Here is a 26,127-nt window from a genome sequence, read left to right as displayed (position 1 = left end):
AGCCATGGAATGTAGCCCCTATTCCTTTGGGCTATATCCAAGTCAAAAGGGTGCGGAGACTGTTATCTTTGTCAAGCAGGGAATTCATAGAGAGAAGTGTGTGGGATGGAATGTCAGTGGCCATAATTTCCAATTCCATGCAACATGAGGTAGAGAATCATTTTTAAAAATCAGCAAGGTGCTTGAGTATCTTACCATCATGGTTTGAAATTGCTTGATATGAACAGAAAGGAATTCCTTTAAAGTTTTTTTCTTGAGATTGTTTCTCTCATCTAAGTAGAGAAGTAGCCAACATACTCCAATATCTTCTACTAAATTCACTGAAGTTCAATGAGCACACTGTCCAAGTCCTATGAGGTAAGCCAACTTTTTTTTTTTTTTTTTTACCTATCACATAGCCCAGCCACCTTCCCAGTAGAGAAAAAGAAAAATCCTCATTGCTTCCCCCATGCCCCAACTCATTGTATCAGTTAGGTATGCTCTCACTACCAGTAAAAAAAAAAAAATTTACCACGGCTTAAACAAATAGGGATTTATTTATCTCACATTATAAGAAGCACTGAGATAAGTAGATATGTGGCTTCAGTGTTGCCTTCAAGCATACAGATTCTTCTATCTTTTCTATCATCCTTAGCATGTTGGCTTATCACATTGTAGTGGGTTGAATGGTGCCCCACCCCCCGCAAAAAAATATATCCATATCCTAACCGCTGGAACCTATAAATCTGACCTTATTTGGAAAAAGAGTCTTTGCAGATATAATTAAGGACCTTGAAATGAGATCACCCTAGATCATCTGAGTTGGCCATAAGTGTAATGACAAATGTTCTTATAAGAGGCAGGAAAGAAGGCATAGGTCCACAGAAGGCATGGACACACATGTGACGATGGAGACAGACAGAGGAGTTATGTAGCCACAGGCCAAGGAGCTTCTGGAACTTCCAGGAGCTGCAGGAGGCAAGGTAGGGGTCTCCCTTAAAGACTTCGGAGGGAGTGCAGTCTTGCTGACACCTTCATTTTGAACTTCTGGCCTCCAGAACTATGAGAGAGTAAGCTTTTGTTGTTTTAAGCCACCATATTTGTGGTCATTTGTTTCCAAATTGGCTGCTATCCCTCCAAGTATCATGTCAGAGTTGCTGGTAACCATTTCTATCCCTTTTGTCAGGAAAACAAAAGATCTTCCAGAAATCTGAATAGCCAAATGTGGTAGGCAGAATTTTGGCTCCCATAACCTTTGTCCTCTGGTGTTACTCCTATAATTATGGCAAGAACAGCTTTGCAGATGTAATTAAGGTTACTAATCAACTGACCTTAAGATAGAGACATTACGAGTGTGAGCTCTGAGCAACAGCGGTTTGAGTACTGGCCTGAGCTGAGCTGCTGCTGAGTTGCCAACAGGTGGCAGGATGGCTCAGATAAAAAAAAAAAAGAAAAAGATAGAGATATTATCCTGTATTATCTGGGTGGGCCCAATGTGATCACCTGTGCCCTTCAGAGAAGAAAAGAGGAAAAAAGAGGAAGTCAGAGTTGAAACACAAGAAGAATTCAAAGTACTGCTGTTGGCTTAAAGATGGAGTGGGCTACAGGTAAAATGTGAAAAGGAAATGAATTCTGTCAAAAAAGCACCTGAGTCCCAGGTGAGAACTGCAGCCCGTCGATGTTTTGATTTTAGCCCACTGTAACCCTGAACAGAGCATCCAGACCTGCTGGACTGGGCTTCTAACCTATGGAACACAGAAAATAAATACGTGTTCGCTTGACCTGCCAAGCTTGTGGAATTTGTTAAGCAATAGAAAGTGACAACAAACTGTGGACCTGGTGTCTCCACATGCCCACTTCTTAAATATTTAAAACTTTAAAAAATTCTTAAATTCCTTAACACTTGAAAAATAGTAAGTATTTATCTTTCCTGGCTCCTGCAGTGGAGGAGGCAAAGGAGAAGGCGTTGGGGATGGCTGTCATTAGCCAAGCATCTGTGTGCGTCACGCTGCCCACTTGGCTAATTCCACCGTTTATGGCTTTTCACTTACAAGTTGCTGCTTCCCAGCACTGATTTCTATATTGGTGATGACTCTTTTAGTTGTTAGTGACAGCTCAGGCAAAAAGGGAAATGCACTGACTCGTCAACCTAAAGAAAGGCAGAAATGGAGCTGCTTTTGGCGGTGACTAGAACCCCTCCCTGGAATTTTAGAGTAAGAATAGTGATAACTAACACTTATTGAGTACTTACTAGGTGCCGGCTGAGTGCTTTCTATGTATGTATTATTTCATGTCATTGTCACAGTAACCCTATGAGGGACTTGCTAATATCGACTCCATTTTGCAGATGAGGAAACTGAGTCATAAAGAGCTTAAGTGACTTCCTTCATGAGCTGGAGCCCTTGGGTGAAACAATGCTCCCTAGGAGCCTAATTCTACCTCTGAGCAGGGCTCCTCTGCATCTTTCTGCCATAGGGAAGGGCTTCAGGAGAAATCAAAAGAACGAGTGTACAGAGGACATGGAAGAGGAAGACGATGACAGTGAAGAGTGTGATAAAGCTAAGGAAAAGACAAAAGAGCAGAAGGCGGAGGAAAGGGGGAAGGAGAAGGAGAAGGAGGAAAGGAAGCAAGAGCAAGAAAACAAGGAGGATGAGACGGAGAGCCAGGAGCCAAGGCCCGCCTCCGGGACCCAGTCTCCACCCCCTCCCTACCTCAGCTTACTCTCAGGTGCCGACCCAGACCTAGGTCCTCAGCTCCTGGAGGCAGCTGCAGGTGGTAAGAACTGGTCCCCACCCACCATGTTCCCCTTCTTTCCTCCCCCCCTCTATGGCCCCACAAGCCTCTCACACCCAGTTTGACCTCAGCCTAGTTACTAGCTGTTGAAGAGCCCTGAGGGAACCCTGCTATCAACCAGAGGGGAGCTCATGAGAGTCAGATTTTGTGCACCAGGGTGGGACGTGGGGGTGCCTCGATGCTGGCATGGTGAGTAGGGTGTCCTTGCCTCCCCCTCACAGACCTGCCCGTGCTACTGACCAACATGGAGCTGGGCCTGGGGTGCCAAGAACTGCAATGGCTACTGCAGCGAGAGCAGCTGAGCAAACCCCAGGTGCAGCCTGGCTTCTGTCTCTATCTGAGCACTACCCTCCCCCTCGGTGCCTTGGGAAAAGGTAAGGCTCATTGGTAAGTTGCTCACACAGCTGTGCGGACATGCTAGGTCCCCAGCTTCATTCAGTCTGGTCCAGAGCAGGCTCAAGAATATAGCAGGGGGCCACTCCCTGTGCACCCCACTCCCTGGCTCTGCCAAGGGGAAGGGGTTGAGTGTCTCCCATGTGACCCCAAGTATTAGGTTGCGAACTGCTGAAGGGGCTGAATGTGCTGGATCTGGGCCTGAACATGGACGTCCTAGAAGAACAGATGTTGCATGAAATCTTGTGCATAGAGTGTCCCAAACTCGAGAGCCGCTGGCAGGACCTCAAGATGAGATCCCTGGATGCCTGCAAAGCTGTGGAGGCTGTTGAGGTGCTCGGGGGCCACTCTATGGGTGGGACGGGCCCAGGTATGGGGGTGGAGATGAGTGGGGATGGCAGGGGACTGTGTGGTAAAGGGCCAGATCCATGCAACAAGTGACTGTATACAGGAGCGACTGCTGACGATGCTACTGTTCCAGAACCCAAATCATCAGAAACCAGCCAAGTTCCTACGGGACACAGTGAGGACCCAGGCACAGCTATGTCAGCTGCGTGTCCATTGCGAGGAGCTAGAAGAACTGAGGCTGCAGGAGGTGGTACAGTGGGCACCCTATCGACACGTGGTCCGGCATGGAATGGCCATTATCAAGACCCTTAGCCCACTGCAGAACCTGCTGCCACCTTTCTGTATGAGCCCAGAGAATTGGCTGGCAGCCACCAAGCAGGCACTGAACAGCATAAAGCGGTGTGAGAATCATCAGGGGGTGGACCTGCCCAGCCATCTGCTACAGCTAAGAATACAGCTGACCCGCCAACTGCTGGGCAGCACCGTGGCTGCACTGGGCCTGACCCATGTACCCTTAGTGGGTGCCTTGGGTGCTCTGGCTCTGCTGCGAGTATCAAAGAAGGCATCAGATCTGGAGAGGCTGGCACTTTGGCCTGGACTGGCAGCTTCTCCTAGCACAGGCTATAGCAAGCCAGTCCCAGGTGTGGCTCGGCCGCCCTGGCTAGGGCTGAGAGCCTGGCACGAATGTGGAATGTTAGAGCTGCTGCCCCCATTTGCTGGGCTGCGTGCATCCCTGGCAGGCCATTCCAGGGTTTGGCAGGCTTACCTGTCACTGTCATCCACAGTGCTGGGGCCTGCACCTGGGCCTGGGTCTGATCCACTCAGCCTCCTCCAGAAGCTGATCCTGTGGCGTGTGCTGAGACCTGAGTGCCTGGCAGCGGCCCTGGCAGACTTTACCACCAGCCTCCTGGGCCGGCCCCTGGATGAAAACCTGAGTGCCTTCACCATACCCGTCGAACACAGTCAGGCTACTCAGCCCCTACTGATCTTGTTGCCACCACCTGGTCACCCCACAGCCATCTTGCATCCCCTGACTGTCATCCAGGAACTGGCTGCCAAACACGAGCAGGTTTGAGCCAAGCCTCTTGGCCACAGAGTGAGCAGGCTCCTACGGGCTGGGGTGGGGTGTTTGTGTGTGGGGGTGCCCTCCTCGCATTCTCATGGATCTTTCTGGATTACTCAGACTTTGGGGGTTATTGTGGCATTACTCGGGGTCCCTTGAGTCACTTTAGGATCACTTTGAGTTTTTCTGACATCTCTCTGTTGGTTCCCAGGGGCAGAAGCATTTGGAGGTGATAGCCCTGGGCTCTGAGGCCTGGGACCCGGTCTCAGTGGTGGTCAGCACTCTATGCCAGGCTATGCACAAAGGGCACTGGCTGGTGCTGGAGAATTGTCACCTGATGCCTAACTGGCCGAAAGAGCTGCTACAGCCCTTGCTGGGGCTGTTGGACGGAGCCACGGGTGTGTTTGCTCCCTAGAGATCATTTCTAGGACCCTTTCCTACACTTGGGCCTGAGCTCGCACTCAGGCCTCATGGCCAATCCCCTAGTTCCAAGCCTGTCCCCTGAATCTGACTCCTAACACCCTAACCTCAAGTCTGATCCCTAAACTTGTATCTGACCCTCTACCCAGAGATTGATCTCAGCCCCATGTCTGACCCCTAGTGGTCTCGGACCTGGAGTTAGAACTGCTTTTAGCTCAACCTACAAGCAGGAATGTGGTCCACAGAGATTTCCGTCTTTGGCTTATTGTGTCTACAGAGGCTATTGCTTCCTTACCAGGTGAGGAGCTTCCTCCTATAGGCTTTCAGATTGGAGTGGGGAGGGCAACTGTGCTGTGTTGACTTAGCACTTTCCTTCCTCTGCAGCTATACTAACTCAGCACTCCATGCCTATTTCCTGGGAGCCGTCCCTGGACCTGGGCCACGTCTTGGTCAACAGCATAGAGCTAGCCCAACAAGCACCGTATGTGCAACCCCCTACCAAGGCGCTGCCTCTGCTCCTCCTACATGGCCTCCTGCTACACCGGCAGCTCTACGGGCTGAAGCTGCAGGCACACAGGGGGCGCTGGTGAGGGGCCCACCCATCCTGCTGTCAGTCACTTAGCAATCACTGAGCGTTTTCCACATGCTGGGATTCATCTCTGGGGACAGCCAACACGTGAGGACAGAGGGAAGCCAAGGAAATAACTCACTTTGAATTGAGTTTTGAAAACAGAGGCAGATCAGGTGGAGATGGGGCCAGAAAGGGCAGAGGGAATTGAGCTCAGCAGGAGGGAGACTTCAGTGTGGCTGCGGTGGACATGCTGGGGTGGGAGAGGTGAGGCTTGAGTGGGAGAGGTGAGGGTTGTGCTACATGCAAAGCCTTTAAGACCACTGCAAGGGGCCTGATTTTATCCTGAGGAAGTGGGAAGCCACTGAAGGGTTTTAAGTAGGAGAAAAAAAATTGATCCTACTTGTCTGTTGGAAAGATCACTCTGGCTTCAGTGTGGAGAATGGACCAGACGGGGCTGGGCTGGAGGCAAGCAGGCAGTTTTAGGAGGCTTGGAAGTCTCAATGGACGAGATCATGGTGATGGGGACTAGGGTGGTCACAGCAGGGATGGAGAGTAAATCTAGGATGAGGAAGAGGAAGCGTCATGGATGGCTCCCAGATTTCTGCCTTGGACAACTGGGTGGCTGGTATGGAGGGAAATGATGATTTTCATTGAAAGCAAGCTGTATTTTGAGGTGCCAAGTGGCAATAATTAGTGAGCCTTCATGTGTCTGGAGCTCAGGAGAAGTTTGAGCTGGAGAGAAAGATGTGAGTCCTTAGCATTTGGATGGTTTAGAAACCCTACTTTCTGTTTTCTTTCTCCAGGAATCAAGTGACTCTAACCCAAGCCCTTCAGATCCAAGACCAGCTGTGGACCAGCCTTAGCAATCCCAGTGCTGCCATGCAGGAGCTGGCCGGTGAGACCCGTCCTTTCTGCCAAGTAGTCATCAGCCCCTAGGAGAGCCCAGAAAGGGGTGGGGGTGGGGGTACCAAGATGGGGACATCATCCACAACTCTGCTTTGGGAAGTGGTGGAAACTGGAGGGGTTGGAACTGAAGGGCTCTGACCTCATCTTCAGCTTCGGTTTTCTATGGGGGTCCTGTGAGAGACGACAAGGACAGAGAGGCCCTGATTAGCCTCACACAAGCCTGCCTGGGCTCCAGCAGGGGGAGCTGGGACAAACCACACACCCCCCAGTATCTGCTGGCCACTCTGATGCCCAGCCCAGGTAAGCTCCAGTCAGGTATCTGTGTTGGGGTGGAGAACAGCACAGTATAGTGCCACTCTCCCAAGAATGTGAACAGCAGTGACCATAAAAGGGTAAGAGGGGGAAATATTCACACAGTTATGGGGTGATGGCTTAGTGTCAGAGGAAGGCCTACTCCCTTGGGTCTGGGGTGGGGGAGAGTTCATCTTGTCTCTCATCCATCACCTCCACCTCCAAGAGCTAGAGGAGCTGGATGCTATGGCAGAGTGCAAGGCCCAGATGTACCTATTGCCCACACCACCTGAACCCCAGATCTGCGGACTGAGTGCTGGCCCCCAGGCTTGGCTGTTACGACGCCAGAGTCGTGCTTTCCTGAGTGCACTGCAGCGGAGTTCACCCACTTGGGTGCCTGCGCCTCCGGGAGGCTCCCGGCGCACCGAAAGGCGGCTGCGGCAACGCCTGGTGCTAGCCAAGCGGAGGCTGGAGTCGTTACAGGCTCTGCTGACCAAGACCATTCACCAAAACGAGCCTGGCACCGGGTGGGTGGTGCAGGGGCTGAATGCGGAGCAGCCTCTGGAGGGCATCCTCCAGATGGAGGTGCTGGAACTGAGCCAGCTGGTGAGCACGCTGCAGCGGGACCTTGATTGCCTGTTGCAGCAGCTGAAGGGCGCGACGCCATGTGCCTCCCAACGCTGTGCCGCCGTGGCCCAGGCTCTCTGGAATGGACGTCTACCCCCGCCTTGGCGACCTCACACGCCTGCCGGGCTGCAACCGCCCTGGCACTGGCTGCGACAGCTGTCGCGCAGTGGGCAACTATTGGTTCGCTACCTGGGCGTGGGATCCGAAGTACCGAAACGCATCTTTCACCTATCAGCCTTTCGCCACCCACGCCGCCTGCTGCTTTCACTGCGCTGGGAAGCTGCCTCTGCTATGGACCAGTATGTGCCCAACTCAAATTTGCCTGGTTGCCAAAGCTCCAGCTCCAATCAGCTCCCCCATAGACGTCAGGGGCTGAACATCAACCCTCTGCACATCCAGGTAACTTCGGGCTGCCCCTTCGTTTCCAATTCCGTCCCCTCAACGTACCTTGCGTCTTCGTGATCTTGCGACCTCGGTAACCCCATCTGCTTCTCTGATCCCGCTCCACCATGACCCCTCAGCTTTCTAACCTTGCCTGACCAACTTCTGGCGCCCCCAGGTGGTGAACGGCCCAAAGCCCACGGTTCCAGAGATGGGGCTGCTGCTGATTGGGCTGCAGCTCTGGAACGCCGAGTGGGACCCGCTAGCAGGGGCCTTGCAGGACAGTCCCTCCAGCCGGCCCAGCCCTCTGCCTCCCGTCAGCGTCAGCACCCAGGCCCGGGGCACCAATGACCTGCCACCCCATGCCGGCCTGGCTGTGTATTCCTGTCCTGTGTACATGGAAGGTCCCCTTGGCACCACTAGGCTGCACAGCAGGAACATCCTAATGCACCTGCCCCTGCCCACGAAGCTCAGCCCCGACATCTGTGTCCAACGGAGAGTCCATGTGTGCAGCCCACCCCTGCCCTGAGCGCTCAACCAAAATAAAGTTGGAGTGATTTGATGAAAGCGTCTGAGACTTAGGAGTATAGGGTGTGTGCGCACAGAGGAGAGAGGAGGTGTGTTCACACTGAAGGGAGAAGAGGGTGTGTGCCTGGCAACTGGGGGGAGGGGAGTGTGGGGACTGGGGAGATGGGCCTGGTATTGGTCATGCATCCAAGGCGCTAGGCAGATCTGGGGATGGCTAACACGCAGCATCCCGAATCCTTGCCCAGCTCTCTACTGTGATCTCAGCACTTGTGCTAAATCCACAAGGGATATTTATAAAGGGATAACATTAGAACTCAAAACGATTTTCTTAAGGCACTTAGTGGTATTATTGGGAATGCCCCAATCCTGCCCTACCAGTCATCCGTCCTCCTAAAATGGGTTCTCTGAGTGAGCCATACACACACACACACACACACAGCAAAATAAGATACAAGGTCCTATGTTCATTCAAAAATTATTCATTGAGCATTCCTCTGAACCAGGTGCTGTTCCAGGCACTGATGAGGTTGTTCTAATGCAGGGACACAGAAAGGTCAACATATAAATAAGTTAAATTGATGATTTCTAAGTGCTATAAAGAAAATAAAGTAGGCTGATGTGTTAGAGAGTGACTAGAGGGGAGCAGTTAATATAGTCTGGGTGGTCAAGGACACCCTAGGAGGAGTGTTTCCAGTAGTGTTCAGTAGGTGCTAAGGTCTTGAGGCAGAACAACCGTGAGGTGTTCAAGGAACAGGACGTGTAGCTGGAGCACGGTGAGGGAGGGACAGAGGGAGCCAAGAGGATGGAAAGATGCAGGGGCAGATCACACAGAGCCTTTTCATGCAATGAGCCTGTTATTTCTGAAAGCATAAGGAGGAACCTAATGGAGAGTATTGGGTGGGAGACGACATGATCTAATTTGCATTTTTCAGAGATAACTCTGGTTGTTCTACGGTGGGTGGGTGGGACAAAGTCCAGAGTAACAAGAAGGAAGATTTGTTTGGAGGCTACTGAAGTAATTCAATTGAGAGATGATGGATTCTGGACAGCGTCATAACAGTGGAGATGGAGAATGAACGGATTTAGGAAATATTCTGGAGGCAAAGCCAGCAGGACTTGCTGATGGAGCAAGGAAAGAGGACAAATCTAGGATGACTCCTAGATTTTAGGTGTGAGCAACTTGTATAGATCATGGTGTCACTGAGATGGGCAATCTGAGGGAGAGACAGGCTGGGGGTTGGGAATTGAGTTCTGCTTTGATATGTTGAGTTACTACTAGTTGCATAATTGCATGCTATCCCAGGGCAAACCTCTCTGATAAAAGTCAGGCTAGGGTATAGCAGAGCTAAAGGCCTACATGGGCTTCCTCTCCCTGCCCCCAAGCACCAAAACTTACCAGGAAGACTTATGTCCCTCACTGTCTGGCTAGGTACGAACTACATGGTGGGAAGAAATGCTGACAAAGTATATACTGAGTGTCAGTGCACAACCTCTTCACACACTCACTAGTGACTGTGGTGCAACTGATGCCTTTTAACAAAAGGCCAAGCAGAGAGGCAAAAGTTTCCACTTTCCTCAGAAACCATTCCCTTTTTTTCCCTGTGGTCAATCAGGCACATGGCTGTTCCTTTAGGGAGATTAGCAGTATACTGAAGAAGGCCTTTTGGATAAGTGAACCCTCTATCCATGTTTACCATCACTACTATTTATCCCCCAGTGGGAGCTGGGAGTGATAGTGAGATACCTATAAAACCATCTGAAATTGGTTGGTACAGAATATTTTCTCCAAATCCACACCATTTTCTAAACTGAAATTTCTTGAATTATGCCAGCCCAGCTATTAAACTGAGTCACTTAGAAATTATGAAATAAGTACCATATGACAGCATAACCCAAATACAATGATTTCCATGTAAAAATGTGCCAGGTTTGACAATTTCACTATTAAAATTCTCTATCAGATAAATTAAAATACTGTTAAGAAATTAAAAGTTCCAAACAATGAAAGGAAGGAAGAAGTAAGACACATGACAAAGGGGAGATTTCCTGTCCTGTCCCAATGGACAGGGGTAAAAGAAGTAGAGACAGGAGAGGGGGGAGTAGGACAAAAGTCATCCTGACCTGGGACTTTGGGACGGAGCAGTACACTGACATACCAAGGGCAAAGAGCTTTTGCCCTTTGTCCTCCCGGGACTTTAGAAGGGAACTGCTTTGCAGCATGGACTTACCATGGCTCCAGGAGCATTACAAGGGCAGAGTGGCATGGTCAGCAAGAGGTGTCTCTTGATTCCTGCATGGTGTGGATACTGAGTAGAGGCTCTTTAGGCTCAGTGGAGTATGAGGCAGAAAATCACTGTGGTCTACAGCATCAAACAGAGTTGTTGAGAGGATGCCAAGTTGGCAGGAGGGACACAGGCCCTGACAGCTGAAAAAGGCAAGACGATGGATTCATCAGCTTTAGAAGCAAATGTTGGCAGAATGCCCAGGTATGGAACTAGGCCAACCATCCTCAGAATATTCCAGCTTGTGCACACCCAAGAGCCAGTAGTAGGCCAGAGGACCCCTTCCTTCTGATATCAAAATGCCACATAAGCCCTCCCCTCTATAGCCAGATGTCACTTTGGAGAGAAACAGAGGTAGAATGGGAGGAATTTGAATATCTGAGCATTTATTTTAAAAAGAATAAATGAAACTTTAAGAGACTGAATTAATTTCTGGCCTCTTCCACTATTCAGTGGAGTGCAGGATAAGACTTGTGAGGAAAATCAGATCAGTAATTGAGAAAGGAGCTAAATTTTATTTGCATATGCAAATTTGTGAGGAAATTTGTGATCTGGCTTTGTACACTACATGCACTAAAAATCCAAAGATCAAAAATCTCATTAACTAGCTCTCTGAAGCTCACTTGAAACTCATTTGTTTTTGCAGCTTTTTAGTCTAATTTGAAATTCTCATTCAGAAATAGGATAAATAGAAGAAATGTCTGAAACAGGAAAAAAAGAGCTATTTTAATTCACGAATGCCTAAGAAGCCCTGGTATCAATAAGATAGGTACGATTATTATTCCATTTTGCAGATGAGGAAACTGAGACAAAGAGTCAGTAAATTATCCAAAGTCACAGAGTCAGAAAATAGTAGAGCCAGTTTTTGAATCTAGGCATTTGACTCCACAAGCCATTCTCTACACAGCATTCTATTACCTCTACCATACCAAATGTTGGGGAAACAGTGGAAAACAAGGATCTTCATGCACTGTTGGGTGGGTATTCTGGACTAGTTATTCTGAGGACACTCTGGCAGCACTCGGTGAAATTAATTCAACACACACAATTCTGCTCCCAGGTTTATGTCTCAGAGTCACACACAAAATGAGTTGGGAAGTGTTCACTCCTACTCTACTTTCTAGAAGAGTTTTGTGTATGATTGATATTCTTTCTTTCTTCAGTGGTTGATAGAATTTGCCAGTAAAGCCATCTGGGCCTGGAGGGGTTTTTTTTTGTTTTTTGGGGGGTGGGGGGTTTAATTACAAATTCAATTTCTTTAGTAGATATAAGGTTATCAGGGTTTTTTTACTCTTGCATTTTGAGAATTCTCTATTATTGTATTTACTAGTCCTTTGTCAGATATGTAGTTTGCAAATATTGTCTCCAAGTCTGTAGGTTCCTCTTAACAGGGTCTTTTAGAGCAAAGGCTTTTAATTTTGAAGTCCAATTTATTCAAGTTTCCTTTTATGGATCATGCTTGTGATGTCAAGTTTAAAACTCTTTGCCTAATGCTAGATACCAAATAGATATCAAAGACTTGCTCCTATGATTCTTTTCTAAAGGTTTTATAGTTTTATATTTTCCATTTAAGTCCATGATCCATTTTGTGTTAATTTTTGTATAAGGTGTGAGGCTGGGTGAAGTTTCTTTTTTTCCAGAGGATGTGCAAGTTCTCCAGCTCCATTTGTTGAAAAGGTTATCATTCCCCCATCAAATTGCTTTTGCAGCTTTGTCAAAAAATCAATTGGGCTTATTTGTGTGGGTCTATTTCTGTGTTCTGTACTCTGTTCTACTGAGTTGTGCATCTATCCCTCTCTCCACCAATGCCTCCAAGTCTTGATTACTGTAGCTATATAGTAAGACTTGACATTGGGTAGACTGATTTCTCCTACTTTATTCTTCTTTTTCAAAAGTGTTTTAGCTCTTCTAGTTCCTTTGTCTATCCATACAAATTTTAGAATAATCTTATCTATGTCTACAAAAATTATGCTGGGATTTTGATAGGAACTGTGTTAAACCTCTGTACCTGTGTGGGGACAACTGACATCATTACTATGTTTAGTTTTGCAAGCTATGAACATGGTATGGTCTCCATTTACTTAGATCTTTGATTTCTTTCATCAGTGTTGTATAGTTTGCAGCATAGAAGTCCTATAAATATGTTAGGTTTACAGCTAAGTCATTTCTTTTTGAGCAAGTGTCAACAATATTTTTAATTTCAGTGTCTACATGTTCTAGTGTACAGAAATACAATTAATTTTTTAATGTTTACCTTGTATCTTGCAACCCTGCTGAACTCATTTATTCTAGGAATTTTTTGTTGATTCCTTTGATTTTTGTTTGTTTTCTTTTTCTGCCTTCCTATGGGTTAACTGAATACTTTTTAGAATTTCATTTCGAGTTATCTATAGTGTTTTGGAGCTTATATCTTTGTATAGCTTTCTAGTGGTTAAATAACTATATATATATATATATATATATATATATATTTAATATTCTTTTTATTTGTATATTTTAATTTGGAAATGTTGATATCAGTACAGTGGAACTAAATTTTAAGAGTCACTGGATGTCATTACTTTGGAATATCTTTAGTTTATTACAAAAGAGAGACATGGAAATTATTTACATGATGAGATTTCACAACTTCAGTGGAATGGGCAGCTTCACGTGATGCCATGTCAATAGTGATTTATTTCAGTCTACATACTTTCCAAGAACGTCACCATCTCTAAAGAAGAAATAATCCTTGTCGTCTAGAACTACTTTGGTGTCTCCATATTCTGGAAGAACTTTATCTCCACGTTTCACGCTAACTGGTTGAATCTCTCCGCCCTTTCCTTTAGAGTTGGATTCAACAGCTACTACTGTTGCTTACAATACTTTTCCTTGAGATTTTTCTGGAAGCATAATGCCTCCCTTGGTTCGTTTCCGCAGCACTCCTGTCAACTAATACTCGATCGAAGAGGGGGAGAAACTTTCTAAATGCCTGGCTTGCCGTGACTTCGGCAGCAGCAGTTCATACTCCGCTCTCGCGCCCCAGCCGCAAGGAGACCTGCAGTCCGGTCTCCTGGACGCGTGAACTTTAGAAAAGCCTTAATATTCTTAATATGGTCTACCGGTGTTGTCATTTTATCAGTTCAAGTGACGTATAGACACTTTACCTCCCTCTATCCTTCCCTGTTTATAATGTTATCATCTTAAATATTTCTCTTACATTTGGAACCACAGCAGTGTTATAATTTTTGCTTCAAACGTCAAACACCATTCTGAGAACTCAAGAGAAGGGAAGCTAGTTGTATTTGCACACATTTTTGTTTACTGTGCTCTTTCAAATTTCTTGATATTCCAAGATTTCTTCTTTTATCATTTCCTTTCTGTTTGGAGAATTTCTGGCCATTCTTTTAGGGTAGGTCAGCTGGTGACAAATTCTCCCAGTTTTCCTTCATTTAAGAACTTCCAAATTTCCCCTTCATTCCTGAAAGATATTTTCACTGGGGGTAAGAATCTGGGTTAACAGTTTTCTTTCAAAACCTGAAAAAGATTGACATTTCCCTATACCTCCCGTGGTTTCTGATGAGAACTCTGCTGTCATTCAAACTGTTCTTCCCCTTCAGGTATAGCGCCATTTTTTTGTTGTTGTTTCAATAATTTTTTCTTTTTCTTTAGTTTTCAGAAGTTTAATTATATGTTTTAATATGAATTTCTTCATGTTTATCCCACTTGGGGTTGTTCACTTTGCTTCTTGAGTCTATGGATTTTTGCCTCTTACTAAATTTGGGAAGATTTCAACTATTTTCCAAGTATTTCTCAGCTTCTCCTTCTCATCCACCTCTGGAATTTTTGTGACAAGATATTAGGTCTTTTGTTACAGTGCCACTCCTGAGGCCCTGTCCATTTCTTTCAGTCTATTTTCAATCTGTTGTTCAAATTCAGTAATTTGTATTGTACTTTTTTCCTTTTAGTTTTTTGGTTCTAGAATTTTCATTTAGTTCCTTTTTGTAGTTTGTGTCTCTGGCAAGGTTCCCTATCTGTGTATCATTGAGACCATGTTTTCCTTTAATTTATTTTCCTTTCATTATTTGAACACATTAACAGCTATTTTAAAATATTTGACAGCTAAATCCAATATCTAAGCCCATTGGAGTCAGTTATTATTGTCTTTTATTCTGAGTATAAGTTACTGTGTATAATTTCATATTTTTATAATTATTACAGGGCTATAATTTCCTGTTTATTTACAGATCTGGTAATTTTGGTTGAAAACTGAATATAGTGGACAACATGATGTAAGTTTTCACTTTGTTGTTGTGAAGATTTGTTGTTGTGTTATTATAGCAGGCATTTTGGGGACGGGGTTGGAGTCAAGTATTTGTGAACTGCCTAATGACCAATTTGTGGTTCCTAAAAATGCTGCTATGAACAATCTGCAAATGCCTCTTGTGCATGTGCATACATATCTGTTGGATATATAACTATGAGTAGAACTGCTTGATCATAAAATATGTCTACCCTCAACTTTAGCAGATAATGCCAGATTGTTTCCAAAAATTTCAATCTATACTCCCTTCACCAGGGATACGAGAGTTCACTTATTCCATATGAGAATTCACTTTACTCCTTATCTTTATCTTGTGGCATTTTCCCCCAATTCCAGTATGTGTAATGTTGCCATTTGGTGTTGCTTTGCATTTCCCTGATTACTAATGAGATTGACCTTTTCGCAAGTATACTCATTATTGAAAATCCTGTTCTATAAGGTGCCTGTTCAAGTCTCTTGCCCAATTTTTTCTATTGGCTTGTCTTTGGTTGATTTTTGGAGTTCTACATAAATATAACATAAATATAAATTGAGTTGGATGAGTTGCTGACAGGCCACTGAGATGTGGGAAGGAGTGGAAGAAACAAATACATTTAAAATGTTAATATTTTAAATTCGTCTCAGCCATGTTATAGGAAATAGTGGAACATATTTAACCAGAGTATTAACAATATAGAAGGAATCCTGAAGTAGGGCTAAAAAGACTGGCAATCAGCAAGACTCCCAAGAAGTGTATTAGTAAATAGTAAGTAGCGTGGCCCTGCTTAATCAGGAACACATTATCTTAAAACCGTGAGAATCAAGAGACCAAGAGGATCACAGAGACCTAATCGTTAACATCCTTGAGCTCCTGAACCAATGCTAACAGACACCTACCTTCAGGTTTCTACTATGAGAAGAAAAAAAATCTCATTTAAGACATCTTTAGTGGGATTTTTCTTTTTTCTTTATCATAATCAAAATGTAACTGGTAAAAGGAGCATCTCAACTTCGTGATGTGAACATTTGCTTTCCCAATGAATATTAAAATTCATGGGACAGGTGGGGAGTGCTGACTAACATCTGGTAAGATACTTAAATGTTTGAAGCACCCTGAAGGAAACAAAAAGGGTTTTGTGATCAAGAGTTTAAGGTGGATAGGATGCCCAGAGAAGATATATTAACCAGGATATATAATGCTAACTGCTCTAACTCTCCCCAAACTCACTAACAACGGATTTTAAGCAGAGAAGTGACAAATCTGATTTACATTTTAAAAAGATCACTTGGCTGTGTGCAAAATGAATTGCTTTAGAGGCAGGAGTGGAAGCAATTAGAAGAGTAAGGCGCTTACTGCAGTAGCCAAATATCCTAAAACCAGGTGGCCAGTCTGAGAAGTCACCTGGGAAGGAGGACGACCTGGGGATAAAAGCTCTAATTATGGGTCTCTGTGAAAGGCTGTAAAAGGCTCTGTGCAATTACGGAAATGGTTTAGTGTTTGGAGCTGAGCTGTGTCTCTGCCAAGATCATGTTGTTTCTTTTGGAACTGTGTTCCCTTAGGACTATGTTACAGGAACAAAAGCTGGAACTCACCAATAACTGCAAAAGCAATAAGCCTCTAAAGGGGATGCTAACAAGCATGAAGCAGATTGCTATCCAAACCCAACTTTATTCTTGTTTTTCACCGCGCCTCCAAACTTTTATCAATTGGGGGGTACTCTTCCCCTGCTGTGGAGAAAAGCTGCAGCAAGCCTGTGATTTTTCAGCTCATTCTTAGTTAACAGTCTTACAATCAGTTTAAGATACAAACACAATCTCATGTAATTCAAATGTCTAATCCTATGTAACAATAAACAGTCTCTACCTGTTGTAGCTTTAACTATTTTCCCCTCCAGAGAGCTCTGCTCCACTTAAGCCAAGGAGCCTGCCTGCACTGGGGGAGGAATGACCTGTATACTCTCTTCTCTACTCTTCTCACCTCCTCTCCACGTAGTATCTGCTCTGATTGCTCTGGGCCCAAGTGCAGAAAAGTAAGGGGATGAAACAGTTCTTGCCTGAGTGCGTGGTTCTGTGCCCTATGGGCCAGGCGGATATTTAAAGGAGGCATTCCTGTTGTTCTCTTGACCTAGTGGATGCAGCTTTATTCTGGGTCTCCTGCAACTTCCTCAGCCCACATGGCACACTTGTAGCTTCTTTGTACTGAGGTCTCCTTGACTCTTCAAATGGCCCGACTGGACAGGACCCAAGACCACTCCATGCTTCCCTCTCTCCTGCAAGGCGCATAGGATACACTCATGCATCACTTGCGATGGCAAATTCTGGGAATACAGGCCAATGAAAAAGCAGCAGCACTCACCTGGCTCCACTACCAAAACAATCAGTGAGCCTGTTTGCCTTCTACATTTCCAGGGCAGGAGTCAGACTCCAGGCTCATTATTCCTTGACTGTAGGAATAAATACTTCAAGCTTCCTGAATGGTCCCAGTGGAGTCCTGAATTAGACTTGAGGTAAGAGGGCAGAAACCAGCCCCCACAAAGGAGTGGGTGGGTTCTGACAGTACTTTGTCCCACAGTAACAAGTTCTTTACAAAGCAACCTTGCCGGGTCTCCTCCCATCCTATCCTCTTTCTGACCTTGAACCTTAAGTGTGCTATTAATACTACCAGCAATCATACTATATTTCCTTACTTCATTCATTTCCTCTTAGAAACAATATTCATGTTCTCCTCTCCTCAAAACTCCAACCTCTTTTCTCCCATTCTCACTCAACCCAAAGTCTGCTACCTGCTTCACTGAGAAAAATCAAAGCAAACAAAAAAGAACTTCTCAAACTCTATCCTGATCTTTTGAATCAGAAAGTGATGGAGGGCTTCGCAATCTGCATTACAACAAACCTGCCAGGTGATTCTAATCAACTCTCAAGTTTGAGAACCACTTCCTTTCACAATCAGGGCAGCTCCCTCACACTTCTATTTGTCTCTTGCTATTCTTGCCACTCCTTCCATCTGTCCTTAAATTGTTCCTTAAACTGGTCTCATTGTTCTTTAAACAGCTGGTCTGGTCTCATTGTTCTTTAAACAGCTGGTATGCCATTATTCTGTAATATATATTGTTCTCTCTTCAATCTAGGCTCTCAACATTAGAAACTGAAGCCTAGGCATGGACTTGAACAAGAGCTTGTCCTGAAGCTGATGGTGGAGCAGGGAAGACCCAGATCAGGCTCAGGAGAGGGCTGCTTTAGAATCAGAGTGATTGATGGAGCCACTAGTGGGGGCTGGACTGAGTTAGAGGGAGCCTGGGGCCTGAGTCTGACCCAGAGAGATACCTGCTCCAGTGGCTAGAACCAGAACAGGCCAAGGGAGAATTGAAATTATAAGTAGCGGAGAAAAGCAAGAGGGAGGACAGACCCCAGCTGTCCTGCTGAGCAAGCTAAGAAAACGGAAAATTTGTCAAGATTTATTAATATAAATAACATTTGGGAAAGAACACGGATATAGAGCTAAAAAAGGTGTTATGTGTCCTAAAGTGAGATGACCTGCTGCTCCCACACATTCCTGGGGTTTTGTGGCTTGCCTCCCCATTGTTCTGGGAGGCTCCTGCCATATGGAGCTGCCACAATAGTCCTCTCCCCAGCAATCCTCGGTGAATCCTGACAAGCTGGAGAGGATTGTCAGGATATTTTAGCTTGGCTGCCTGGCAGCCAGCACCACTCACCAGCCTCACATCACCCTTGAAATGGGGGTCTCTCTGGTGGGCTCTGTAAACCCTCTGCACTTTGAAAATTCATGCCATCAGCCTCTCCTTCCCTTCATCTGCAGATTTCCTGGATCTGCTCCCTCTTTCAAGAGGTTGGCACTGGTTCCAAGCCAACTTCTTCCATCATCCTGGAGAACTTCAAAGCCCATGCAGACAATACCCACAGGGCATGCGCGCACACGCACACACACTCCCCACCCCAAGCCCTCAGTCCATTAACCAATCTCCAGGCACCTCCCTTGCACGCCTCTCAGGCACTCACCCCTGTAGCTACATTCTCGACTTTGCCATCACCTGGAGCTGCTCTGCTTCTAATTATTTGTAATTCAGGCATTCCAACTTCTGACCATGGCCTCCCATCCTCCCAAGTCACTTGTTCAATTAGTCCCAGTGTAAGAACCTACTCCTGTCTTCACTCTCCCACCTGTTCTACAAAATTCCGTAGTCCAGCACAGCTATCACTTGCGAATAGTCTGAAGCGCCTTTGCCTGCTTCCCTTTCATTTCAATTACATGGAAAAGTTCCAACTCTGGATGACCCCTCGGCGCTCACACTTCCCACGGCCACACCTAGGTTCCTGAGTAGGCAGAGGTAACCACACCACCGGGCTGGTTGGTGTAACTATAAAGCCATGAAGAATATCACTGTAAGTTCAAACAGGCCCTCAATGTTCCTCAGCAATCCTCATCCCACCACATTCTGACTTCTCTCTCATCTTAACAGACCTCTCGATAGCATTTGATAGCTGACAACATCCCCATTCCTTCCGTATTAAGAAATCCACTCTCCTAGTTTAACTGTTGGGTTGTCGGAAAAGTCATGACGTATTTTTTCTATGTTTTTCATTGCAAAAATGCGTCATGACTTTTCCAACAACCCAATAGTTTAACTCCTCCATCTCTTGTCTAACCTTCTCATCTTGTCACCTTTGCTGGTTTCTTTTTCCTTTACCATCCACTAAAGCAGCGGTTCTCAACCTGTCGAACAACCCTTTCACAGGGGTCGCATAAGACCATCGGAAAACACATATTTTCAATGGTCTTAGGAACCGAGACACCGCTCCTCTATCCGTCTCCATGCTTCAAGGCAAAATTTCATTTATTTGCAATTAGAAATAAATATTTCCCAATATATAATTACATATTGTTTTTGTGATTAATCACTATGCTTTAATTATAGACAATTTGTAACAATGAAAATACATCCTGCATATCAGATATTTACATTACGATTCATAACAGTAGCAAAATTACAGTTATAGAGCAGCAACGAAAATAATTTTATGGTTGGGGGTCACCACAACATGAGGAACTGTATTAAGGGGTCACGGCATTAGAAAGGTTGAGACCCACTGCACTAAAGGAACTCTGCTCCTCAGAGTTCTGTTCTGAGTCACTTTCTCCTCTCATTATCTTACTCTGGATATCTTATCTATTCCTATGACTTTAATTACTACCTCTAGGATGCTGATTCCCAAATCCCTAGCGCAGACCTCTCCTGAGACTTCTATGTCCCACTTCCAAATGAGCAACTAAAAGTACTTAAAACCCAACATTTTGAATGGCATCACCTGCCCACTAGTTGCTCAAGACAGAAACCAGAGACTTACCTCAGATTCATTTCTGTCACCAGCCTTCAACATCTACCAGTCTACCTGCTGTTCTCCCACCTGCCTACTCTTTCCATGGTCAGTGGTCCACAGGGCTCTCATCTTGTGCGCCAAAGCTGGATTCCTGCAACACCCCTGTTCCCATCAGTCCCACTCAACTGGACCCTGTCATTCCTTATCTCCTGCTTATGTGAACTCAAATGACGAGCTCTGCGAATACAAAGATCAATGTGACTTGAGAAGACTGCAGCCTAATGCACAAAGCAATCACAACACAGCATTTAAACACACAAATTGCACAAAACTACCCTCTTTAGGTAGTGCTCTGACAGCTCAGGTGAAGACATTCATTCTGCTTTGGGAGTGATGGAGTAGGAAACAACTAGACTGTTTAGAAGCACGAGTAAGACTTTGCCAGTCAGAGTACTCAGCTGAGAGAAGAGCACAGGCAAAGGCCCTGTCCCATGTCTGCTGACTGGTTCCCAGGCCAGCTTCCACACATGCCTTTGGCCGATAGCCTGCCTCAAAACCTCCATGCCCTTCTGGGGGCATTCAACAGTCTCAGAGCCCTGCAAACTGTGTCCCAGTGGTCACGCTCAGTTCTTGTTCTTGGAAATAAGTAAAAGAGGTGGTATCTTTATACCTGAGCCCATGGCAGATTTGTTTTAGGAGAGGCCAAAGATCTGTCAACCCAGTTCCTCGTCTCCCAGCACTAGCCTTCCTTGCCTATAGCTTTCCTATTACACGCTGATCTAGGCCCACGACCAGGCAGAAACGAGACTCTTCTACTGATGAACAGCTCAACCCCCCACCCAACACGGCATTAACTGATTGTTATTTATGAAGCAACCCAAATCCCTCACCACCCCTCTCCAAAGACAGCTCAGCAACTATCAAGAATCTCTAACTATCCTACTAAACAAGCCTGCTGAGATGCCTATATTGAGCTCTCCCCAAACCTTCCTCAGTCAACAAATCCATTCTTTACCCCTCGACCTCCAACTTAGCCTACGGAAGGTCTTCAGAGAACAATGAGGGTTACAACAAATAATAGCCAAAGCTCCCCTTTATTGAGCACCTCCTCGATACCCTGCCCCAGCTGCAGATTTCCTCAACTGGCCCACACAACAATCCCATTAGACAGGAATTCTACTCCTACCGTTTTCCAAATGAGGACTGTGACGCTCAGAGATGAAATGACTCTCAGCAATAAGTGGAAGGCCAGGATTTGAACCGAGGCCTACCTGATTCCAAAATCTGTGCTCTCAGCAAGATACACACACCTGGGACCCACAGGACAATAGGTGCTAAGGAGTAGTTGGCACTATGTGGCTCCGAAGATGGCGATGTGAATAGAGGGGAAAGAAGTGTTTAGCACAGGGACAATCGAACAGTCCTGACCCAAAAGCCCAGATTCATGTGTTGAGCCAGGATGTTCTTGGACTACCCGTTGTCCCAAAGCCAAGAAGTAACACCTGCCTGCTTGAGGCCTTGAAAGCCCAAGCAGACCAAAGCTGAAGGAGCAGAAGCTATGGGTAAAGCACAGGGAGCTGGTCTGCAGACAGACAAGCAGAAGAAAGAAGCATGGAGATGCGACAACAGAAAGCCCACGTGGCTCCTGAGAGATGGAAAAGGGAGTCAAATCCAGAGATGCCTTGAATTCTCAACCATCTACTTCCATGACTCCTAGGGGATCCGTAATTCCCAAATATCTCTGTGTTCTCTGAATACACTCCTTATTCTTTGGCTAGCCTGAGTAATTTTAGGCTTCTTGCAACCAAGAAGCCTTCATTAGAGCAGGGCTGAGCCAGGAGTTTCATCACACTTTGTTCCTGGATTAAGGAAGAGTGGCACCAGGTCCTGGGTCCCAGCCTGGCTGGATACAGTCTTCAGAGTTCTAAGCCTGGAGTTCGAGACTTGCCTCCACTTTCAAGGGGGCTGGTCCAGAGATCACCTGCGCTTATAGAGACATGGCTGAAGCTTCAGGCCTGAGAGTTGAGCCTTGGGCCCTACCCGAGGCGGCCCGGTCTTTTCAAAATCAAACAAGAAGAAGTGGCTGTTGGTCAAGTCCTAGGGGCAGAAAAGACCCAGTGAGCTCCAAATCCTCACTCCACTCCTCAAAACACCTCCATCCATGTCCCGCCCCTGCTCAGAAAGCTTCCCAGGACTCTCCCATGAGTTGTGCCTTCAAGAAGCAAATGTCTTTGTCTGTGCCTATGGCCTCCCTCCTGAACACCACTGCTCTGAAAAGGGCCACACATGAGACAAAATAGGGACAGACTTCTTGGGGCCCTCACCTTGGAGATGACTTTGAAGCCCAGTTTGGCCACAGCTCCCAGAAAGGTCCGAACATCTTCAAAGCGGCTGCTGACCTCGGCCACTTTCAGGAGACCCCTGAGAAGAATGGAAGTTTTGTGTAAGCACACAGACATATGTATGTACACACATACATGCACCTATGTCTGAGGGCTCTTACTTTGGCTTTAACACTCGATTTGCCTCCTCCAGGAAGTCTCTGATGTTGGTTCCCATCAGTGAAAGGCAGAACACAGCCACATCCACAGACTCGTCCTCCAGGGGCACCTGAAGGAGTGGGAGTGTCATATGAGGTACACAATGTGGGGAGGAGAAAGCCAGCATTGAGAGCTAGGGCTGGACACCAGGATGGGGGGCAGAGAGGGAGGGAGGGAGGAAGGACGGAGTGTTAGAGATTAGCACATAGAGGTTGGGCCCCGAGCACAGGCCAGATACATAGAAAGACAAAGGGGTTTACCTGAGCCATGTCACACACAGTGACCCTGGGGTCCAGAGAGGCCAAGTCAAAGCAGTGAACAGGGTTCCGGATACTTGAAGCCAGGCGGCAGTCCCCACAGCCAAAGTCAGCTACCACCAGAGACGCAGGCCTGGGAGTGGAGGGGAGGGATCACTCACTGGTCTAGTCTGAGCTGGTGACTGACCAACGTCACTTCTCAGTGCCCAACCCCCATTCACCGCTGGCGAAGATCCCTGGCGATGCGGTCCACAGGCTGCAGTGGCCACTTCTTAACTTGGCTCTGGAAGCCTCGGTGGTAAAGGAGAAAGGCTTCAGGGTCTTCCTGGAAGAGGCGCTGTGCAGCACTGCTGGGCTCTGAATACAGCTGTTCATTGAGGTAGCGAAATCGAGCACCATCCAGTCGCTGTGCCATGCGGGCTCTCAGAGCCCCCGCCCGAGCCTCATGGTTTTCTGGACTGGGGGCAGGAGGCACCTCTGTATCCTCTGTGGGGGTTGTGTCTGGAGCTTGGTCTGGCTGCTGAGGTGGCCGAAACTTGTTCTTGTGTCTACGTTTGTTCTTCTGCCGGTTTCTCCACTGCTTGCGACTCAAGGTATGGGGGGGTTGGGAGGAAGTGGCCCCAGAGCTTGGCTTGGGTGGGTCATCTGTAGCACAAATCTTCCAAGTTTTGGGATCTGCAGGGAGAGAGATGGGAAGGTATATTTGGGGCAAGATCTACTGAATTCAGAGGCTTGGTAAGTCATCCTGACCGAGACAGAGACTGTGGCCTGGATGAAAGTACTTTTCTTTTTAGATTTTACTGGGGAATTGGGGGAGGGGAACAGCGTTGGGGAATGGGGGAAGGGGAACAGACAAGTTGCTGTCCTTTTGTTCTTCAGTCTAGTTGTGGAGGACGTCGCTTCACTGGCCCATGTTGGTATTATCATTGTGCTCTTCCTGGGTGAGGCACTCTGTCGCTGGCCATTGGACAGCCGCTCACAGCAGCTCACGGCAGCTCTCACTGGCTGCCGGCCGCTCACGGTAGCTTACGGCAGCCCACAGCAGCCCAGCTGCAGCCTACGTGGTCACCAGCGTTGCACAGCAGCCCAGCTCCAGGTCGAGCTGTTGTTCACCATCTTAGCTGTAGAGGGCGCAGTGTCACTTGCCCTCATGTGGAATCTAAACCGGGGCCCTGCTGCTCAGAGTTGCAGCTCCCAAGCCAACTCTCAACCAACATGCCATTCGGCCAGCCCTGAAAGTGCTTCTTATTGCTTAACCCCAAACCTAATGGTGGCAGGTAACCTCTGTCATACATAGGATCAGCTGATTCCCCCCACACCCCCAAACACACACCTCCACTAGTACCTTTTTGGTCAACATTGTCCAGGTGCTGGGAAGGGTTCAAAAAGGCCTGATTCTGGCACTTCCTCTTTGTTTTCTCTTCTGCAGCAGGGTCACTGACAAGAAAAGCCCTTCTGTGGCACTTCTTCTTTTTTACTTCCTTTTCTTCAGTGTCATTGCTAGGTGGGCCCTGTTTATTCTTCTTCCTTTTCTCTTCTACTTCAATAGAAGCCCTGGCAAATACGGCCTTTTTTGGGCGTTTCTTCTTCTTTCCCCCCACCTCCTCTTCTGAATCACTGCCAGGCAGGCTGGGGGGTGGCTGAGGAAGGGATGCTGCCTCCAGAGACCGTAATGTGGCCAACAGCTGGCGGCGCTTGGAGCCCTGGGGGAAAACAAGGGATGAGAGCAGGGGCGAGGAAAATGAACGGGGCCTGAAGAATGCGAAGGGAGAGATGTGGACCTGATACAGACACTGGAAGAAGTACCTGGATTGTTCCCAGTTAACTTAATTAGCTTGTCATGAAGCCTGCCGGACCCAGAAGAACTTTCAAGTCACCATCCCAAACTTTGGGAGGCTGAAGGGCAGGAAAACCACCCATCTTACTCTCTTCAATGTGCAGAGGAGGGAGTGGGATTCCCCAGAGGAATGTGGTACGGCCACAAGCAACAGGGCCAAGGCCGACAACCAGGAGTTCCAAACCCCCATCTCAGGCTTTTGCATCCAGCTGATAAGAGGTAGGAAGGTTTCTAAAAACAAGGGTTGACAGAATCACACGTGTCTATTTAAAATGACTCTAGTTGCAGTGTAAAGAACAAACTGAAGGGGACAAGCTGAAGCCAGAGAAGGCAGTGGCCTGGATTACAGCAATGGGTTGAGGGGGTGAACAGGAGGCATAAAGCATACAGATTCCATGTTGGAGGCTCAGGGGAAGAGCCTGAGGAAGTACAGCAGTCCTCACATCAGCAAAAGCCTAAAGGAGGTCTACTGGGTTGAAGTCCTCCTGAGTGGTCCTAGACCTGGTTGGTTCTTAGTACCCTCTCCACACCGTCTTTTGAATGGTAGTACTGACAACCCGTCATTGTCATTCACTCTTGCTCTCTCAAACTCAATCTCCACACTGCAACCAATGATCCTTTCAAAATGCAATTCTGAAAGAATCCTACCCCTGCTAAAACCACTTCCTCTGCTTCTGCCTATCCTTAAAATATGCAAAACCACTAGTTTACCTCTCCAACTTCAATGGCATCCTTTCTCATTCTCTGTACTCCAACCACACGGATTATTTTTGTGTGTGTGACCCTAACAGGACATGCTCTCTTGACCCAGGACTTTCGCACGTGCTTTTCCTGTCCAAGAAATCCCCTTCGCTTCACTAACTTCTACTCACCAACTCTCAATTCCAACGTCCTTTTGTTCTGGAAGTTCTCTAATCATCAGTCGGCCGCAGGTGCCCCTACCCCTAATACACCCACGAGTGCGCGCGGCGTGCCCTGCGCTAGGATCCACCAGGGGCCAATTCACGACCTGAAACAGCTTACAGTGGCCACTTACCTTGATTTGGGAGGCTGCCGCGGGCCGAGGCCGTGAAGCTACAGGCCCGAGGCCCGCAACTAATGGGGCCTCCTCGGCCCACGCCGGCTCCTCGAACATGAGGGTGGAGAGCGGGGCGAGGTCGCCAGGCCCCCGCGCCTCTCCACGTGCAAAGCGCGTCTCCAGGAATCAAAGCGCACAGAGCCGCCGGAACACAGCCGGAAACAAAAGAGTGACAGCCAGGGAGGCTAGAGCGGCAGGCGCGGCGCAGAAAACC

At 47.1% G+C, this 26,127-nt stretch overlaps 2 protein-coding genes and 1 pseudogene across 3 annotated transcripts in view; 1 reads left to right on the top strand and 2 right to left on the bottom strand.

Annotated features, from left to right (window-relative positions):
- LOC109376523 (dynein heavy chain domain-containing protein 1-like) overlaps positions 1-8,442 on the top strand; it is a gene marked incomplete at its 5' end in the record, with an annotated part of 76,243 nt that extends 67,801 nt beyond the window's left edge. The window contains 11 exon segments of the mRNA XM_019632457.1: positions 2,455-2,754; positions 2,994-3,146; positions 3,320-3,498; positions 3,617-4,582; positions 4,788-4,974; positions 5,178-5,294; positions 5,381-5,582; positions 6,371-6,462; positions 6,624-6,773; positions 6,991-7,790; positions 7,951-8,442. Coding sequence (XP_019488002.1) covers positions 2,455-2,754; positions 2,994-3,146; positions 3,320-3,498; positions 3,617-4,582; positions 4,788-4,974; positions 5,178-5,294; positions 5,381-5,582; positions 6,371-6,462; positions 6,624-6,773; positions 6,991-7,790; positions 7,951-8,301 — 3,497 coding nt within the window.
- A 4,697-nt stretch (positions 8,443-13,139) lies between these two features.
- On the bottom strand, positions 13,140-14,193 carry LOC109376522 (10 kDa heat shock protein, mitochondrial pseudogene; annotated as a pseudogene).
- A 5,705-nt stretch (positions 14,194-19,898) lies between these two features.
- RRP8 (ribosomal RNA processing 8) lies at positions 19,899-26,127 on the bottom strand. Of its 2 annotated transcripts, none has more exons than XM_019632475.1 (7): positions 25,872-26,127; positions 24,332-24,701; positions 23,220-23,673; positions 23,002-23,131; positions 22,705-22,811; positions 22,526-22,622; positions 19,899-22,298 (listed from the first exon to the last, which is right to left on the bottom strand). In XM_019632475.1, exons 1-7 carry the CDS (start codon positions 25,968-25,970, stop codon positions 22,179-22,181), a joined length of 1,377 nt encoding a protein of 458 aa, XP_019488020.1. In that variant the 5' UTR covers positions 25,971-26,127; the 3' UTR covers positions 19,899-22,178. The 2 variants fall into 2 exon arrangements, with proteins under 2 accessions (XP_019488020.1, XP_019488021.1); XM_019632476.1 differs by having other exon boundaries at positions 24,344-24,701; positions 25,872-26,125.

Source organism: Hipposideros armiger, unplaced genomic scaffold (genome assembly GCF_001890085.2).
Source record: "Hipposideros armiger isolate ML-2016 unplaced genomic scaffold, ASM189008v1 scaffold_1146, whole genome shotgun sequence".
Classification (NCBI taxonomy): Eukaryota; Metazoa; Chordata; class Mammalia; order Chiroptera; family Hipposideridae; genus Hipposideros; species Hipposideros armiger.
Note: the sequence above shows the minus strand (reverse complement) of the source record. Positions and strands in the feature narration are given on the sequence as shown.